Here is a 16,033-nt window from a genome sequence, read left to right on the forward strand (position 1 = left end):
GTTCTGAGTTTGAGATCTTAGAGTAGCCCTTCTGCCTATCACCCCAATCGCCAGCTTCTAACTTGTGACTTACCTTTGTCTTTCTTTTGTTAGAGAACCATTCTAGTTTCTGTTGTGAGGTCAATGACTGTGAATAAATTGCGCTAATGAGTCGTAGGTTGCAGTGGTGACCGCAGGTGTGGAGGTCATATAATTAGGAGGCTTGCTAACGACGGCGAAGCCACAGGAGGGAGATAAACATCCTGACCAATTGGCTGTCAGCTGATGACCACTGGTGTTAACCTGCTGGATACAGTCTGAGCCGGCACATAGCGCTTCCCCCGCATCACTATCAGCTGAACTGCCTGGGAAAATACTGTGGGAAAGGCAGGGAAACACTGTCACCCTTTGTCCCATGAATAAAAGAAATCTAGGCGGAGGCAGGTGGCAGCAGCTGGAAGCACAAGCAAAGGCTGCAGCAGCACAAGCTTAAACATACACAGACAGGGAGTGACATGTTTTCAAATGATTTTATCTTTAGAGTTAATTAATACTTATACTGTTTATCACCAATTATAATCTCAATCATCTTCTGTTATGCTCAGTATCAGTTTATTTAACCCACGAAAAATTGCAAACTAGTCCGATCAATGACAAAATTCACATCCCTCGCACAAGCACAGTCATAATCCAACAGTCCATATATTTTCAGTGTGTATTCCCATGGCAGCTGCTTGGATGAATATATGAATATACAGCAAAGGAATTTACATACTTACAGCACTTGAGCAAACAGGTATTAAGTCCTAAACTATTTCCCTCTAATTCAGTGCTTGTGTCAGATATTATAAAAGGCAGCAGAAGTTGCTTAGGTTAAATATAGAAATGTGAAGAAAAGTGGTGAGAGGATCCCCGCACTCACAAGCTCTCGTGACTTCATTGGTCATCCCATAAGCCTAGGAGGTCAGAAAAAAGAAACTCTTTTTCTTGGCCATCATAACATTTAGAAGTCACCTCTGTCTTTCTCCTTCTCTCTGTTCCTTTCACATATCAAATGCCAAATAGCGTGGGAGCAGGCAGCTCTTTCTATAAATGCCGTAAGCAGCATTGACATAAAAGTCACCTATGTGTGACAAAAAACCACATGACACTATCAAATAGATGAAGCTGCCAAAAGTTGTGTATTCCTTGACCAAAAATGTGTCCACACAGATATTGTCTGATAAACCTGCAGGTAGTGCTTTCTGTTTGAAGGAATACTACAGTGGAGTTTTGGATAGTTATTGCACATGCTGCAGCCTGGTTTTTGAAGTAAAGGCTGACCCCTCACCTCTGTAGGCACAGCTAAGCTCAGTGACTTCCATTAATGACAAGGTTACAGTGTGTTTTGACTGGCAGGCTGGCTTCCCTCAGGTACAGAGGGACACAGGTTAAAGCCATGGAAAAGCAAAGAGTTACTCTGGCAGTTCCTGCGATCGTATTCGGCTTCAGGTATCATTTTCCATAGCTCTTAGGCACGTCCTGTCTCATTCCTCGTATTGCTTTTCCCTGAGGATCAGGCTTGTGGCTGCATTCCAGAACCTTCCTCTCAAATTAGACTCTCTAGGGGCTGCAGCCGTTCTGATGCTCCCTTCATTTGGAGGCAACGACACAAACCCAGCCTTCTTGACCACTGTTTAGATCCTGCCAGCAGCTCCCAAACAGCTGTCCCTGTGTTCACACTTTCCGCCTCCTGCAATTTGAGGAACAGTAGGTTTGTAAAGCTCCAGCAGGTCTGCCGTTAGCACTCACACACTCACTTGTTGTCAGCAGTGGTGCTGTCCGAAACACTCTTAATTTGGAGTTTGCATCAGCAGAATACATGAGAATATTAGTTAAGCTCAAGTGTGTTTACATGCACATAAGCCCACATTGTGCAGTGTGTTAGGTTAGAGATGCACTGATATGGAATTCCAGGCCAGATAACAATAACTGATCTCACAAATGCAAAAAATGTAAAGAGGAGAATACATTTTAGTGAGGTTATGGAATATATTTATTTATTTTGAATTTGTTTGTAATAACCTTATATTATTTTTCAATAATGTAAATTGCTACTTTCTCCTTGTTAAAAAGCCTGTATAAGCAATACAAAACATTGTTTACACACAGTTAGAATAATGAGGGGTTACCTTAAGACATTGAAGTCCATTCAGAAGAGAATGTGTGAGCGTTTTACAAAGCGGGGCCAACAGCCTTGTGTCATCATCCATCCTCTTCTCTTTCCTCCCTCCTGCTGCTGCTGCTGATGTGAGGAGACTGGACAGGCGCTAGTGATGGCAGCAGCAGGGACGGGTCGATCTCAGGCTCGAGGTTGACAAGAATTCAGCTAATTTTCTGACGGATAGCCATGTGGGCTCCAATCTTACAAATTTGAGCTTGTTCATATAGCAGCTTGATTTTACATGCTAAATGAGTTTGCAATACAAACCAGCTATGGATGAGGAGGGTTTTGCCTGCCGGCAAATTGGTTGTATTACTGTTTATATTGTGCTTGTTTGATAAATTGCTCATGTTGTCTTCCTTACTGGAGGAGTTTATTGAACTTTAAGACACCTAACATCTCCATCACTGACTCAAGTCAATTTCCTGCAGTGACACAAAGAGGAAGGGGGAGCAAAGGCCAAGATGAAAATATCCCTAAAGCTCCATATTATGGATGTTATTACTCTCTTACCTTTTATTATCGGAACCAAAACAATAATTAAATGTTTTTATAACGTCTGTCACTGATTAAACGAATCCCCAGTTTTGAACAACATTTTCAAGCTAAAATTCAATAAAGCAAGTCGACTTCATGGTATGTGTTAGAAAAATGTCTTGAAGTATGTTCAAAACTGTTTGGGCTGACCGCACAAAAACAATCTTGAACTTCCATTGTTCCAAATGTACAAGAAGCTAACACTAGTGTCTCCTGTCTCTACAGATGCAGCAGCTGTTCTACGAGAACTATGAACCAAACAAGAAGGGTTACATACGAGATCTCCACAACAGCAAGATCCATCGCGCCATCACCCTCCACCCCAACAAGAACCCTCCCTACCAGTATCGCTTACACAGCTACATGCTCAGCCGCAAGATTGCAGACCTGCGCCACCGAACCATTGAGCTCCACCGGGAGATCGTCCAGATGGGACGCTACGGAGCAGCTGAGCCCAGCCGAGATGACCTCCAGCTCGGCATGCCGCCCTCATTTATGCGCTTCCACCCACGACAGAGAGAGGAGGTTCTGGAGTGGGAGTTCCTGACGGGCAAGTACCTGTACTCAGCATCTGACGGTCAGCCACCCCGCCGTGGGATGGATTCCTCCCAAAGACAGGCCCTGGATGACATCATCATGCAAGTGATGGAGATGATTAACGCTAATGCCAAGACGCGGGGCCGGGTCATTGATTTCAAAGAAATCCAGTATGGCTACCGGAGGGTCAACCCTTTATATGGGGCAGAGTATGTGCTAGATCTGCTGCTGTTGTACAAGAAGCACAAAGGAAAGACCATGACTGTTCCTGTGAGGAGGCACGCCTACCTGCAGCAGACCTTCAGCCAGATCCAGTTCAGAGAGGAGGAGGAGATGGATGCCAGAGCTCTGGCCAGCCACATTAACAAGGAGTCAGACTCCCTCTCATTTCTGTCCAACTCCCTCAAGATGCTGGTGCCCTTTAAACTTGCCACCTCTGGCCAGGACCAGAGGGAACCAAAAGAGAAGAAAGTGAACATCTTGGTACCTCTGTCGGGACGTTATGACATCTTTGTACGCTTCATGGCCAACTTTGAAAGAGTTTGCCTGATCCCCAACCAGAACGTCAAGCTACTGATTCTGCTCTTCAGTACAGACAACAACACAGAGCGGGTGAAGCAGGTGGAGCTCATGAGGGAGTATCACATGAAGTATCCCCGAGCCGAGATGGAGATAAAACCTGTTACTGGCTCTTTTTCCAGGGCTCTGGCTTTGGAAGTGGGTTCCTTACATTTCTCTAATGATTCGCTGCTCTTCTACTGTGACGTTGATCTGCTCTTCACCAGTGACTTCCTCAAGCGATGTCGGGTCAACACCGCCCTGGGGGAGCAGAGCTACTTCCCCATCATCTTCAGCCAGTACGACCCTAAAGTGGTGTATGCTGGAAAGGTCCCCAGCAACAACCACTACGTCTTCACATCCAAGACAGGCCTGTGGAGGAACTACGGCTTTGGAATTGTTTGCGTCTACAAGGGAGACTTGGTCAAAGCAGGAGGCTTTGATACCTCCATACAGGGGTGGGGATTGGAGGACGTGGACCTTTTTAACAAGTTTGTCCAGTCAGGGATTAAGTTGTTCAGAAGTACGGATACGGGGATAGTACACGTCCACCACCCGGTCGTATGTGACCCCAACTTGGAGGCGAAGCAATATAAGATGTGCCTGGGCTCCAAAGCCTCATCGCACGGCTCCACCCAGCAGCTGGCAGAACTCTGGCTGGAGAAGAACGACCTCAGCTTCAGGAGACTGGCGAGCAATAACGGCTCAGTTAGGACTGTGTGAAGATTAAGAGTCTTATAAACTGATCGTGAATATTCTCTGTGCTGAATTCCTCTTCTTAGTGGTGTTTTCACTACCTAATTTATTTTTTACTGAAACGAAAGACTTAACATGGATATCTTTTGAATTTTTTTTTAAGAAAATGAACAGAAACGCCACGACAAACAATTCATAGAAGCAGTCTGGGCCCTTGTATGGAAGCACAGGCTTTGATTGTTGATTGAAGGAATATTAACGGATATTCTTGTATGAGCCTGATTACAAAGGGGGCCAGAGGCTCTTCCAGCCTGTTACATGTTATCTGTCAGGGCTATGGGAGAAGCAGAGGCAGGGCTCATTAGTGTGTACCTCAGTGAAGTGCACCGCCAGGGTGATAAATACTCCATTTGTCTTGTTCGCAGAAAACAGATGAACGTGTGTCTATGTACTTTCAGACCAGCAGTGCTCGAAAAACTGACTCAACTCTTGATTGTGAATGTTTACAAAAGACTGATTCCAAACATTTCATCAATGAAAAGTCCAATTACAGCTATGTGAGTAATTACTAAGGGCCATTTTTATTAGATTCCTTTGATTTACAATGGTTTTCTCTTCCATTTGCTTTTAAAGTTTCGTTAATACAACATAACACTGTTACTGTTTTTGTATTTTTCTTTATTATTAATTTCTGTGAACCCAACTGCTGGATTTGATATCTACAATTCATCTTTTGCTGTCTAATTTATTGAATTTTGCAGGCTCCATTTTCTACTATCTGACTGTTTAAATATGTATATTGGAAAGATTGTATAACCATGTCAGCTGTGGGATAGTTTTTTATTTCATGTACCTTTTCCTAAACTCATCATCACCAAAGAGTTTTTGCACAGTTTGCTTTAGGTGTCATGTTGCCTGCGCGCGCGCGTGTGTGTGTGTGTGTGTGCGTGTGCGTGTGTGTGTTCGTCTGTGTGAGTGTGGGCGGCTGGGTGGTGTTTTGCAGGCACAAACATGAAACTGGCTGCATAATGGAGAGTAAACACAAAAGCTCTAACTAGCCCAGGCCTTTCTGATGGCTGAAGCGGGAACCAGTCTGTCCTTTAATCCAGTGGGTTGAAATGGGAGCAGCGCTCTGGTTGTTCAGCTCATGTCACACATCGCCATCTCTCTATAAATTACTTTTTTTTATTTTTGAATAATAATAAAAAAAATGTCTTGTGGCTGGTCCCAGTCTAAGTCAGAGCTGATTCCATGAGCTGCAATATGAAATCCCACGGTCTGGTGCTGTGTTGCAGGTATGAGGGTGGTAACATTTCCTTGTGAAAGACCTGATTCACTGTCCCGTTCGTGCCTGAGTTCCTCACGGGCAGGTACTGTACGTTGTAGCACTCGATCAGGTTAATGCTCCTTTTCCAGCATTGCAACAAGAAGAAAGGCTGATTTTAAGACTGAAGTAACAGGATCAATGACTGTGCTGTCATCTTATTTTTGTTTTTTTCTTTGACTTTTGTAATATTTGTTCTTTCAACCCTGTCCCACTGGACAATGTTTTCTATTTAAGAAATAAAATGGGGAGAAAAGTATCAACATCTGCTGCTTTTGTGGTATTTTTCATTCTCAGTTATCACCTGCCAGGATGATGGTCATCACAGAAACAGAAAAAAGAAAAATGACTTAGGAGATGAAAACCACAGTGCTAAGAGAATGCAACTGCACTTACACTTGTCTTTTTTAACGAACTTATGTTAATAAAATATGGACGATAATTACAGTATCAAACCCAACCCCTACAGTTCATGTAAGGTTTCCTGTCAAACAGAATCACACCTCCTAACGAAGGTTCCACAGAGAAAGTAACAACAAAATAGACATGGTTGTAAATAAAAACAAAACACCAGATTGGAATGTACAAGGAGAGTAAGTTAAGCTATTAAAATGATTAAACAAAAATAATCAATTGAGCAAGGGGTCAGATTGAATAGGTTCCTGTCGTTTTAAGCTGAAAAAATAAATTTTTAGTTCATTCCCCAATGAGACGGCTTTAATGAAATGACATGTATGTTGTTTTTTGTTATTATGATGATGATATTGTAAAGGATGGTCCATTGTTTCCTATGCTAACTGAGAGAAGATAGGAAGCACTGCAGCTCCTCTCCTTGGCATGTCAAGAATTTATTAAGCTCTCATCAAATACTTCTGGCTCGTTTCACTCAGTTAGGAACCCCACTGAGCAAAAACAATGATTCGGCCACAGCCCAGGTGTAAGTGCAGGAGACATCTCAGGACCTTTATCGTGATGGGGGAGGGGTGCATAGTGAATGAGCTGGAGGGGCCCTAAGTCTTAAGAGCCCCTGAGGTCCTGTCCAGACCTGGTATTAACATTCATCCTGACAGATGCAATCACAAGTGGACAGCGTTAACTTTGTGTATGTGGGGCCTGGAGCACTTGCCCACTTTCCCTTGATAGTAATCCAGCGTCAGGGACATTCCTGCACTGGTATTCATAACTCACAAACACTCCCCAGTTCAAGGTTGTGCTATTAATTTCAACAATAATCATTATACGGCTTAATATAAATGACATAATAACATCATATCAGCAACAATAAGCTCAGTAGCTGTGAGAGGATTGTGAGGGAGAGTGGTCAGTAGCTGATCTGAAGCTTGATCCAGGTTGTGTGTACTCTGTGTGATCCCCGAGTCTCCTGAAAGACACAGAGCAGCAGTGTGCAGCTTATTGACACAAAGCTCTTCTGCTGTGGTCAGCTGTGCTCAGGGAGAGAGTGGAGGGAGGCTGGCTCTCCACTATCAGGAAGCCCCTGCAGGGACAATAAAACAGAGCAAGTGCTGGGATAAGTCAATACTCTGCTGCGGAGCAGGGAAGTCCGACGGGGCAGGGGGAGTGGGGTGTGGGGTGGGGAGGTCAGCAGTGTTTCAACTGAACCCCACTTGTAGGGGAAGTTTGATTCATTACAATCATCCTCAATTCTATTATTATATTCTAGTATTTATATAGCACTATTCTAGTCTTGATGACCACTCAAAGTTTTTTCCATTCACCTATTCACAGACACATTGATACAGTTCATCTATGTGCAGCACTTTCTCTGTCACACATCCCACATACGCTGTCATCACATCCGTCAGCTGCAACTTGGGGCACAGTATCTTGCCTAAGGACACTTTGGCATCCTTCTGGTTAGAGGACATCTCTCCTTCCTGAGCCACAGCCGCCCCCATGTTCACATTTGTGCTGACTGCTTTAGAGACTCAGGTGATTGTATTTAGACAACATGCATATTTATATATTTTCTTACTTGTACATGAAAAGTTTCCCCAACTTTTTACAAAATATTATTCCTTCATTAATCAACTGAGGCACGAATACATCCTTCTTGAGCAAGTTGTTGGTGATGGCTTTTCAAAAGTGAGCAAACACAACACACACACACATTGGGTGGCTGTGTCTCAGGAGGTCGGTGGTTCGATCCCTGTTTCCCCATTCTGTGTGCCAAAGTGTCCTTGGGCAAGATACTGAACCCCATATTACCCATGACGGTTGTGTCAGCAGTGTGTGAGTGATGTGTTCAAGAGAAACTGCTGCACATAGCTGCACTGTATGAATGTGTGTGTGTGTGAATGTGTTGATAGCAAAACTGTGAAAGGCTATTAACAGACCCTTTAGACCGTTACACACATGCAGTGTATGTGTGTTTGTAATAGAGTTAGGATAAACGTAATTATTCAATATATTATACTACAGTTGACAGCATCCTAATGTTTCACAATGTGGGAATGAGGGAAAATTCAAATGTTTGAAAGCAAATAGCTCACGGCTCTAAAGGCTTTCAAATGAAGGCCCTCTCTTCCACACAGAACCTGATCAACGCTCTGAGACACCTGTCAACAACAATCTAACATGATCACAGTTTGTTACAGGACATCTGTCATACATTAAATGAGCACGTCCACTAGTTTGTCCTGCTCTCTCTGTGTTATTAGTACCTGGAAGAGATATCCGTGCTGTGATAATATTCAATTGGAAAATGAACAAACTGAGCGTCAGTGTGTCACTGGTGAACATGAAAACAGCAGTTAACAGATCAGTCACTGTTCCAGGTCGGGTCAGTCGCTGCAGCTGCTCAGTATTTAAATACAGGGAACTGTAACATCACTGGGGGATTCCTGTAAACAATAATAATCAGCTCTGTAATAAACATATAATGTAATCATATAGAACATATAATCAATCAAACAGCATCACAAACACCACTGAACATAACATGGGTCTCTGAATACAGTAAACCAATAACAATGTTCTCACTCTGACACACACACACGCACTATATGACTGTTAGGCTGGTACTAGTATGAAGATTGAAGTAAGAGTAAACAGGCTTCAGCACCTTGTTCTACCTCAAATGCCATGTCTGCATACCGTATCTAACATGAGTGATGATGATGATGATGATGATGATGATGATGATGATGATGATGATGATGATGTGGTTCTTGTCACTTCTGGGCACCCCAGGGAAACCCTGTAGACAGACACGTTGCGTTAAAGGCTGTCTCAGACCTGAGCTCATTGAAGTATCACAGAGACACACAGCCACACATTTTATTCTTTATGTTTTTTAATAAATGATACATATGAACCTTGTCTTACTAGTAATAATATTAATACAAAAATATAATTAATATAGCACTCTTCACACTAATATGGTATCATTTTGGACAGGAAAGATGTGACCCATTCTAAAATAAGAAATTTAATTTCTATCAGACACTAATATAGCATTTACTAGTCTAAAAATCACTTGAAGTAGGCTACTTTGCATTACTGGCCACGTTCACCCATATCATATCTTATTCAGCTCTTCAAAGGGATTCTCTGTCAATCATACATTCACATACAGTACAATTTGAGTTACAGTGCTCAAGGACACTTCAAGATGCACACTGGAGAAGTAGGGGATCGAACCACCAACTCCACCTCCTGTGCCACAGCCTCTCATGAAGACCAATCGATGTGGTCTATCGCACAGTGAACAGGTGATCATGTCATGTCAAAGACACGCCTGAGTGAAGAGGGAAGATATTCTTCTGTCTTTCTGGACAGAGATGTTTGTTTAATAGCACCAAAACTGAAATAACTCCAGATTCCAACCAGGAGAGCTTTTCCTGCAGCACTTAAGTAGGCAGAGCGGAGCACAGAGAGAACACAGTGGGGAGTAGAAACGTGAGCAGAAACCACGGTTTTATGTGTATCTCTGATCAGACTGATAGGAGCCAGATGAGACCACAGGGGGCTCCACTGTAGCTGCTTGCTGTGCAACTACATCACTAACAAGAGCTTCATCTTTTATTTGTCATTATCCATGGATTGATACAAAAAACACACACACACACAGATGCACACACTTTTGATCTGACTTAGATGATTTACTTTAAAGACACCAGATCATCAACGCCATGTCTTCACTTTGAGTCATCTGTTATACTTAATCTGCTCCATGAAAACTGCTTTTTAATGAAAACCATGCTCTAACTCTAACTCTAGCTCTGCAGGATTCAGCATCATTCTGTGTTGATGTCCCACCACATTAAGCAGCAGACCAACATGACAGTATTTGAGTGTCTGTCCACCAGAACCAAGGAGACGATGTGTGAAGCATGCATGAATATCATTGTATCAACATTTTGTACATTTTATGTCAATCTCATCTCTAGTGGTTTTTGTGACCACCTTATTTTGCCACATTTCTGCCTAGAGTACCTGAAACATAAGAGTGAGGAAGGAAATTACTCTGCTAAATGTGTGTTACAGTTGAACAGTTCAACATGATATTCACAATGATGGAGAATGGAGAACATCTAAGCAGTCTAAACTCCAGAAACAAATATGATTATTTCCTTGTATGAAAGAAGTCCCTTGTACTCTAATAAATCTCTGGAGTGCTTTTATTTTGAAAAGGCTTACAGAAAGTGTTGCAACCATTTGTTTGTGACATAAATTCATCAGATAAGCATTAAAACTCAGGTGAAAGATCATTTTCTCTGTTTATTCTGCTGTGAACCACAATGTTTATCTGTCTATGACACAAATGTATTTACAACACTTTCTGAACACGTTTCAAAGTAAAAGCACTCCAGCGTTTCACTTTCTGAATCCACTCATTTGTTCCATCGGGCTTTGATTGTTATCGACAGACGGAAAGATGCGCATCTTCATAACGCAGAGTCCTGACATCTAATCTCGTACATAATCCGACTTGTATTGAAGGAAATGCAGGAGATAAACCAGCAGCTCAGACGCCAGTAGCAGACACACAGCACGTGTGAAAAACAGACAACCGACACACAGACAACCGACACACAGACAACAGACACACAGCTGATCTGCGGCGCGACCACAGCCAGTGAGTCCAGAGAGTTGGGGGATCGACAGTGAAGACTGGCAGATCGACCGGTAGATCGCGATCGACGGGTTGGCGACCACTGCTCCACATTGTGCCGCTTTGCCGTCGCAACAGTTGCCCCGCAAATGAGACACACACATTTTTCTTTCACTGTCGTAAAAAAGAACTCTTCCTCCCAATCATTATGAAAATAGTATGTTTTCTTTCGCTTTTCTGCCATGTTTTCTTTAGTTTGGGGGTAAAAACCACATCTAGCTCGCACCGTGTTGGCTACCTCTGCTCTAGATAATAGTGACAAAGTGAAAGTCCTCAATCCGACTTATAAAACTCTCTTCCTCTATCTAGGCTGTTGTTACTGGATGAAAATGGGTGACAAACAGCCTATATGTAGTCAAAAGACATAAATTACCTTTCAGTCAAAGACACTTAGTTACAACGTAGTATTAGGACCACATTGAAGCCCAACATCTTTTTGATATTTCGAGTATTAAGTCATAATATAGTCGTAAATTAGACGAGAAAAATGTCATATTACGAGAATAAAGTTGTATATGTTATTTCAGAAAAGCAGCGAACACCTCTGTTAAAAGCATGGAGCATCTTGTAAAACTATTCTTCAATATAGGTTTCACAAATAACGGAAAACTGAATCTTTTGGCATCAGCACCACATTATCTTAAGTACCTGTACTTTCAAAAGATTGAGTAAGAAGCTAGCTCTGTTCAGACGAAAGAACCACGTGGAGCAGGAAGTAGCTGGTAGTGGTCGACTGTAAGGTGGTTTCTCAAAAAACAATGAGATTGGTCTGATGTGTGTGGTACAGCACGATGTTAGACATAAATATGAGTTTTACAACAGCAGTTGGCAGAAGCAGGCAGTAAACGGTCCTCTCACCCGTTTTATTTCTCTCAAATTTTATGATTTTATTTTCACAATATAATGACTTTATTCACGCAATAGTACGACTCTATACTCTCAATATTATGACTTTTTCCTCATCAAAAAACGATATATTAGTCTACGACTTTATTCTTGTACTATTACCACTTTAATCTAGTTATATGACTTTGTTCTCGAAATGTCGCAAAAAACCTGTTTAATATGGCCCTAATACTCTTTGTATAGTAAATGGTTGTGCAGTCCCTGCTCTATCAGGGAGGTCTCAGAGACTCAAAGCAGCAAAGAGGATTCAGCTGAGGAACTAAAGCCTCGGTAACAAACGGTAACAAAGACTGAAGCACATTTGGAGGCTGGAGTGTGTGACCTGCAGCAGCAAACAACTCCACTGTGAACATATAGCAGAGTAATAATGAGAACTGCCAGCTTAGAAAATGCACTGCACACTTGCATGAAAATAATGGGATGTTACCAGCTGGCAGCAAAGCAGCTGACACAAGCACAACTTCAGTGCTGTGCTGGAACTAATGTTACAGAAGGTCTGCGGGCTCTCTAAAAGGACTCGGGCCATCACTGGCTGAGAGCTGGTATGAAAATCAGATTTGACCTTTGAGGTTTCAATTCATTATCAGCCAAACAACCCAACATCTGTCACACACTCCTAAAGGCCACTTGTGACACACAGCCTGTTATCTTCTCTAATGGAAGATGAAATGCAACTGAGTAACAAAATGGATTCAGGTAAGCACAGAGAGTTGTGGCGACTGGACTTCATCAATGTGAAGCATCTACATTAAGCGGAGGCCCATGTGAAGATGGGAGGGATTCACTTAAATACTTACTGGGGAGATATAAATAGCACATTTTCACACATAATGCACAAAAAAATCAAACTGTAATCAAATTAAACTGTTATCAATGACAGCGATAATGAGCCATGATAAAGGAACAGTTTGATAGGATGTAGGATGTAAAAGGGGCACAGAGCGAGAGAATGGTACACTGTAACAAATTGCTGTAGTTTCTACAGTAAAATTTTACAGTAACTTCTTGTTCTGTCGTTTTACGATGTTTACCTGTATATCGCAATGCATCATGGGACAAATATAATTCCAGTAGCTAACAGCATTTTTCCACAGTAACACATTGTAAAATTACAGGCAAGTTGTATTCTGACTGTAGATGGTGCATGTTACAGTTAAATACTGTTGATATCGATTGCGTTGCACGAGGCGGTTTGAAAGACGACCTTGACATGAGAGCACGGGAGCAGAGGAGCAGAGGAGCAACAGCCGTGTCCAGCCACTACATAATACGTAAGTTGAATGTTAATTCCCTACAAAATTAATATGGGCTTCAACTTTGTTGGGATGTCATTGTAATAACATTGTTGAGATCTTAATTAAACCAATGCTATTGTTTGCAGTTACTAAAGTGACAACTTACTAAAGTGAATGACTTAAAGTGAATCAATGGCATTTGAAATTGAAAAGCTAGTATGCAACCCTACCAGGATGCTTTGTTATGAGAGGAGCAGTTAAGCTCAGTAACATCGCGCTAAAACTAGCATGCTAACGCTAGCGCGCTAAAGCTAGCATGCTAGCGCGCTAGCTGGGTGAAATGGGATTGGGCCTAAATTGAAACTGCAGTTTCCCATTATAGTAGCTAAATCGTGTTTTGAACATAGAGACATTTGGCATTCATCTTGTCTACTTTATTGTGGGGGGGCAGTTGGCTGTGGAACTTGCTGATTTGGGTATTCACAGTTTAACAGAGGTAGTCCAGGGCTCAAACTACATGTGTGTTAAGCAAGAAGCTCTCCTTGATTATTGTCCATTAATGTGTACAAGCTGAATGGCACATCAGTGATTATATTTCACCACTCCCTCCCAGATATATACTGACATGTTAGTACTGGGGGAGGACATCAGACAAGCTGTGTTGGTGGTATTACCCAGCCTACCAGAGGACAAACTACAGTCCCAAGCATTGGAGTGGCATCCAGATCTGACCTGCAGTTCATCAAAGAGGAGGATCTCCCTGCCAACATCACACCTATCCAGTGTCGAGGCTTCTCAGCGCTTGGCAAACCGAAGGTATGTCTTAGATTAATGTTTATAAAGCACTTAAAACAGAAAAGCTCATTTCATAAAATTAAAAGCTGTATATTGTGATCCACTATGCATGTTAATTTGCTAATTTATGTAGGCTAATGAATGCACAACAAATTATTTTACTGAAGGTTTTGGTTTTCATTTTTTGTAGTAGGGATGACCTGCTGTTTTTTCCCGCAGATCACTGATCATCTGTGAGACAAATCGGCTGATACACTGCAATACCGTTTTTTTGTTTTGTTCTAGCAGGTATAACTTCAGGAAATCAGGAAATCTCCAACTGCTGCCTGAGGTTATGTTGATGCAACTATATCACTGCTGGTCAGCTCATGCAATCTTGTGAAGTTTTGCTTTTCATATTAAATGGGCAAATGATTATCTTGTCTTGAACAACCTGATGGATTCTGCTCCCTCTTTTAAAGGATCTGCCGCGCCGATTTTTCATGAAGTTTCTTTTCGTGTGATTTTGTGATTTCAGATGTTTCGTTGGAATCAATCCAACCAAAGGCACCAAGACGGCAAAGCTGGTCAGCCAAAGAGGTGGGAAGGTGCGTGAAAACAAGAACAACTCTGTCAGTCCTCACGTCTCTTCTCTCCTCAAGAGATTAATGGACTTTGAATGGCTTTGAGTGTAAGTCAAACATAAAGAATGAGGACTGTTCTCCTCCTCACTATGTGACTGGACATTGTTCTTCTCTTAACATTTTATTAGTATTTACATCTTTTGCTGATATATTAAGATTTCCAAACACACTGAAAAAAGGTCATCTTTTTAGCTAGTTAGCTAAAAGTTAAATTATACCAAAAATTATGTGACCTTCTTCTTAATACATTTCTACCTCAGGTCCTGGTTTCAGATTGGGCCTTTGAGCCGAATGTTGTCAGTTTTAATAATGTTTGACTATGTTGAAACTCTGGTCAATGTGAATTCCACTGGGTGGCCGGTGTCCAAAGATGTATAATTTACGTTTAAGAGCTTTTCTGAAAAAAAGGACACCATGTTCTTAAAACGTTGTGAAACTGTATTGAGTGTCAATAAAAGTTTTATTTTGTTGCAGCTCTGGCTCCGTTTTTATTTAACAGGTGAAAAGACTTTAGTGCAATGTAGATGAATTTTGGATAAACAGTATGCCTGGTCTCATTCAAAATACCTCACAGTATGCATAATTTGCAAAACTGCTAATGTAAAAAAATTAAAAATAACTAAAACAATTATACAACATCATATTGTATTGTGAAGTATTAACAGCTATTTATTGGCAACTTTAGTTGCCAGGTAACTTCTGTAATCTGAATAGAATACAAGGTAATGTTGTAAACTAGATTACAGGTAATTGTGGTTTTCTGTAAAAAAAACAAACAAGAAATTGCTGTAATTTATATACAACAAAAAACTGTAAAACGTATCCTGTAATATACTGTAATTCTTTTTACAGTAATTTTACAGTACTTTATTGGCAACTTTTTTGCCAGGTATTTACTGTTAATTCTACAGTCAATTCTTTACAGTGTAGAGCTGAAGAGATGCTGCTGTGCTGTGAAGGCTAGAGGTCATGGAAGGCCGGAGGAGAGAGACTGGTGTTAGTGGGATGAAGGTTAGAAGCTGTCAAAGGCCTGAGGAGAAAGAAAGACAGATGTTAGCATGCTACCAAAGTTAGAGGCCGAGAAGGCAATAGATCCTGCAGAATCAATGTGTGCGTGTGTCTGTGTCTGTCTGTCTGTGTGTGTGTGTCTGTCTGTGTGTATGTCTGAGTCTGTGTGTGTGTGTGTGTGTGTGTGTGTGTGTGTGTGTGTGTGTGTGTGTGTGTGTGTGTGTGTGTGTGTGTGAACTGGAATATTTTGCAATGTGACTAATGCAAAACAATAGGGACAAAGGAAAAGCGAATGAGATAGTGATCATAATAGATAGCGACCTTCAAACACTGAACTGCGGATAATCTCCTGACATTCTAAGGAAGGACTGCATGTGTGAACACAAATGAGTGAGAGGCTCAGGACCATCTCAGGAGTGTCTCCGGCCAGCCCCACTGGTAAAACCTCTGGAGAATGTCCGTATGAGCCGGAGTGACTTATAGATACCGAAGAGGACG

General features: G+C 41.7%; 1 protein-coding gene across 1 annotated transcript in view; it reads left to right on the forward strand.

The window, feature by feature from the left end:
- Window positions 1-6,093, forward strand: part of chsy1 (chondroitin sulfate synthase 1) — a 57,539-nt gene extending 51,446 nt beyond the window's left edge. The window contains exon 3 of the mRNA XM_035156513.2: window positions 2,945-6,093. Within this exon, the coding sequence (XP_035012404.1) occupies window positions 2,945-4,537 (1,593 nt within the window). The 3' untranslated portion in view covers window positions 4,538-6,093. The remainder of the gene's footprint in view (window positions 1-2,944) is intronic.
- Window positions 6,094-16,033: the final 9,940 nt, after the last annotated feature.

Source organism: Hippoglossus stenolepis, chromosome 1, assembly GCF_022539355.2.
Source record: "Hippoglossus stenolepis isolate QCI-W04-F060 chromosome 1, HSTE1.2, whole genome shotgun sequence".
Classification (NCBI taxonomy): domain Eukaryota; kingdom Metazoa; phylum Chordata; class Actinopteri; order Pleuronectiformes; family Pleuronectidae; genus Hippoglossus; species Hippoglossus stenolepis.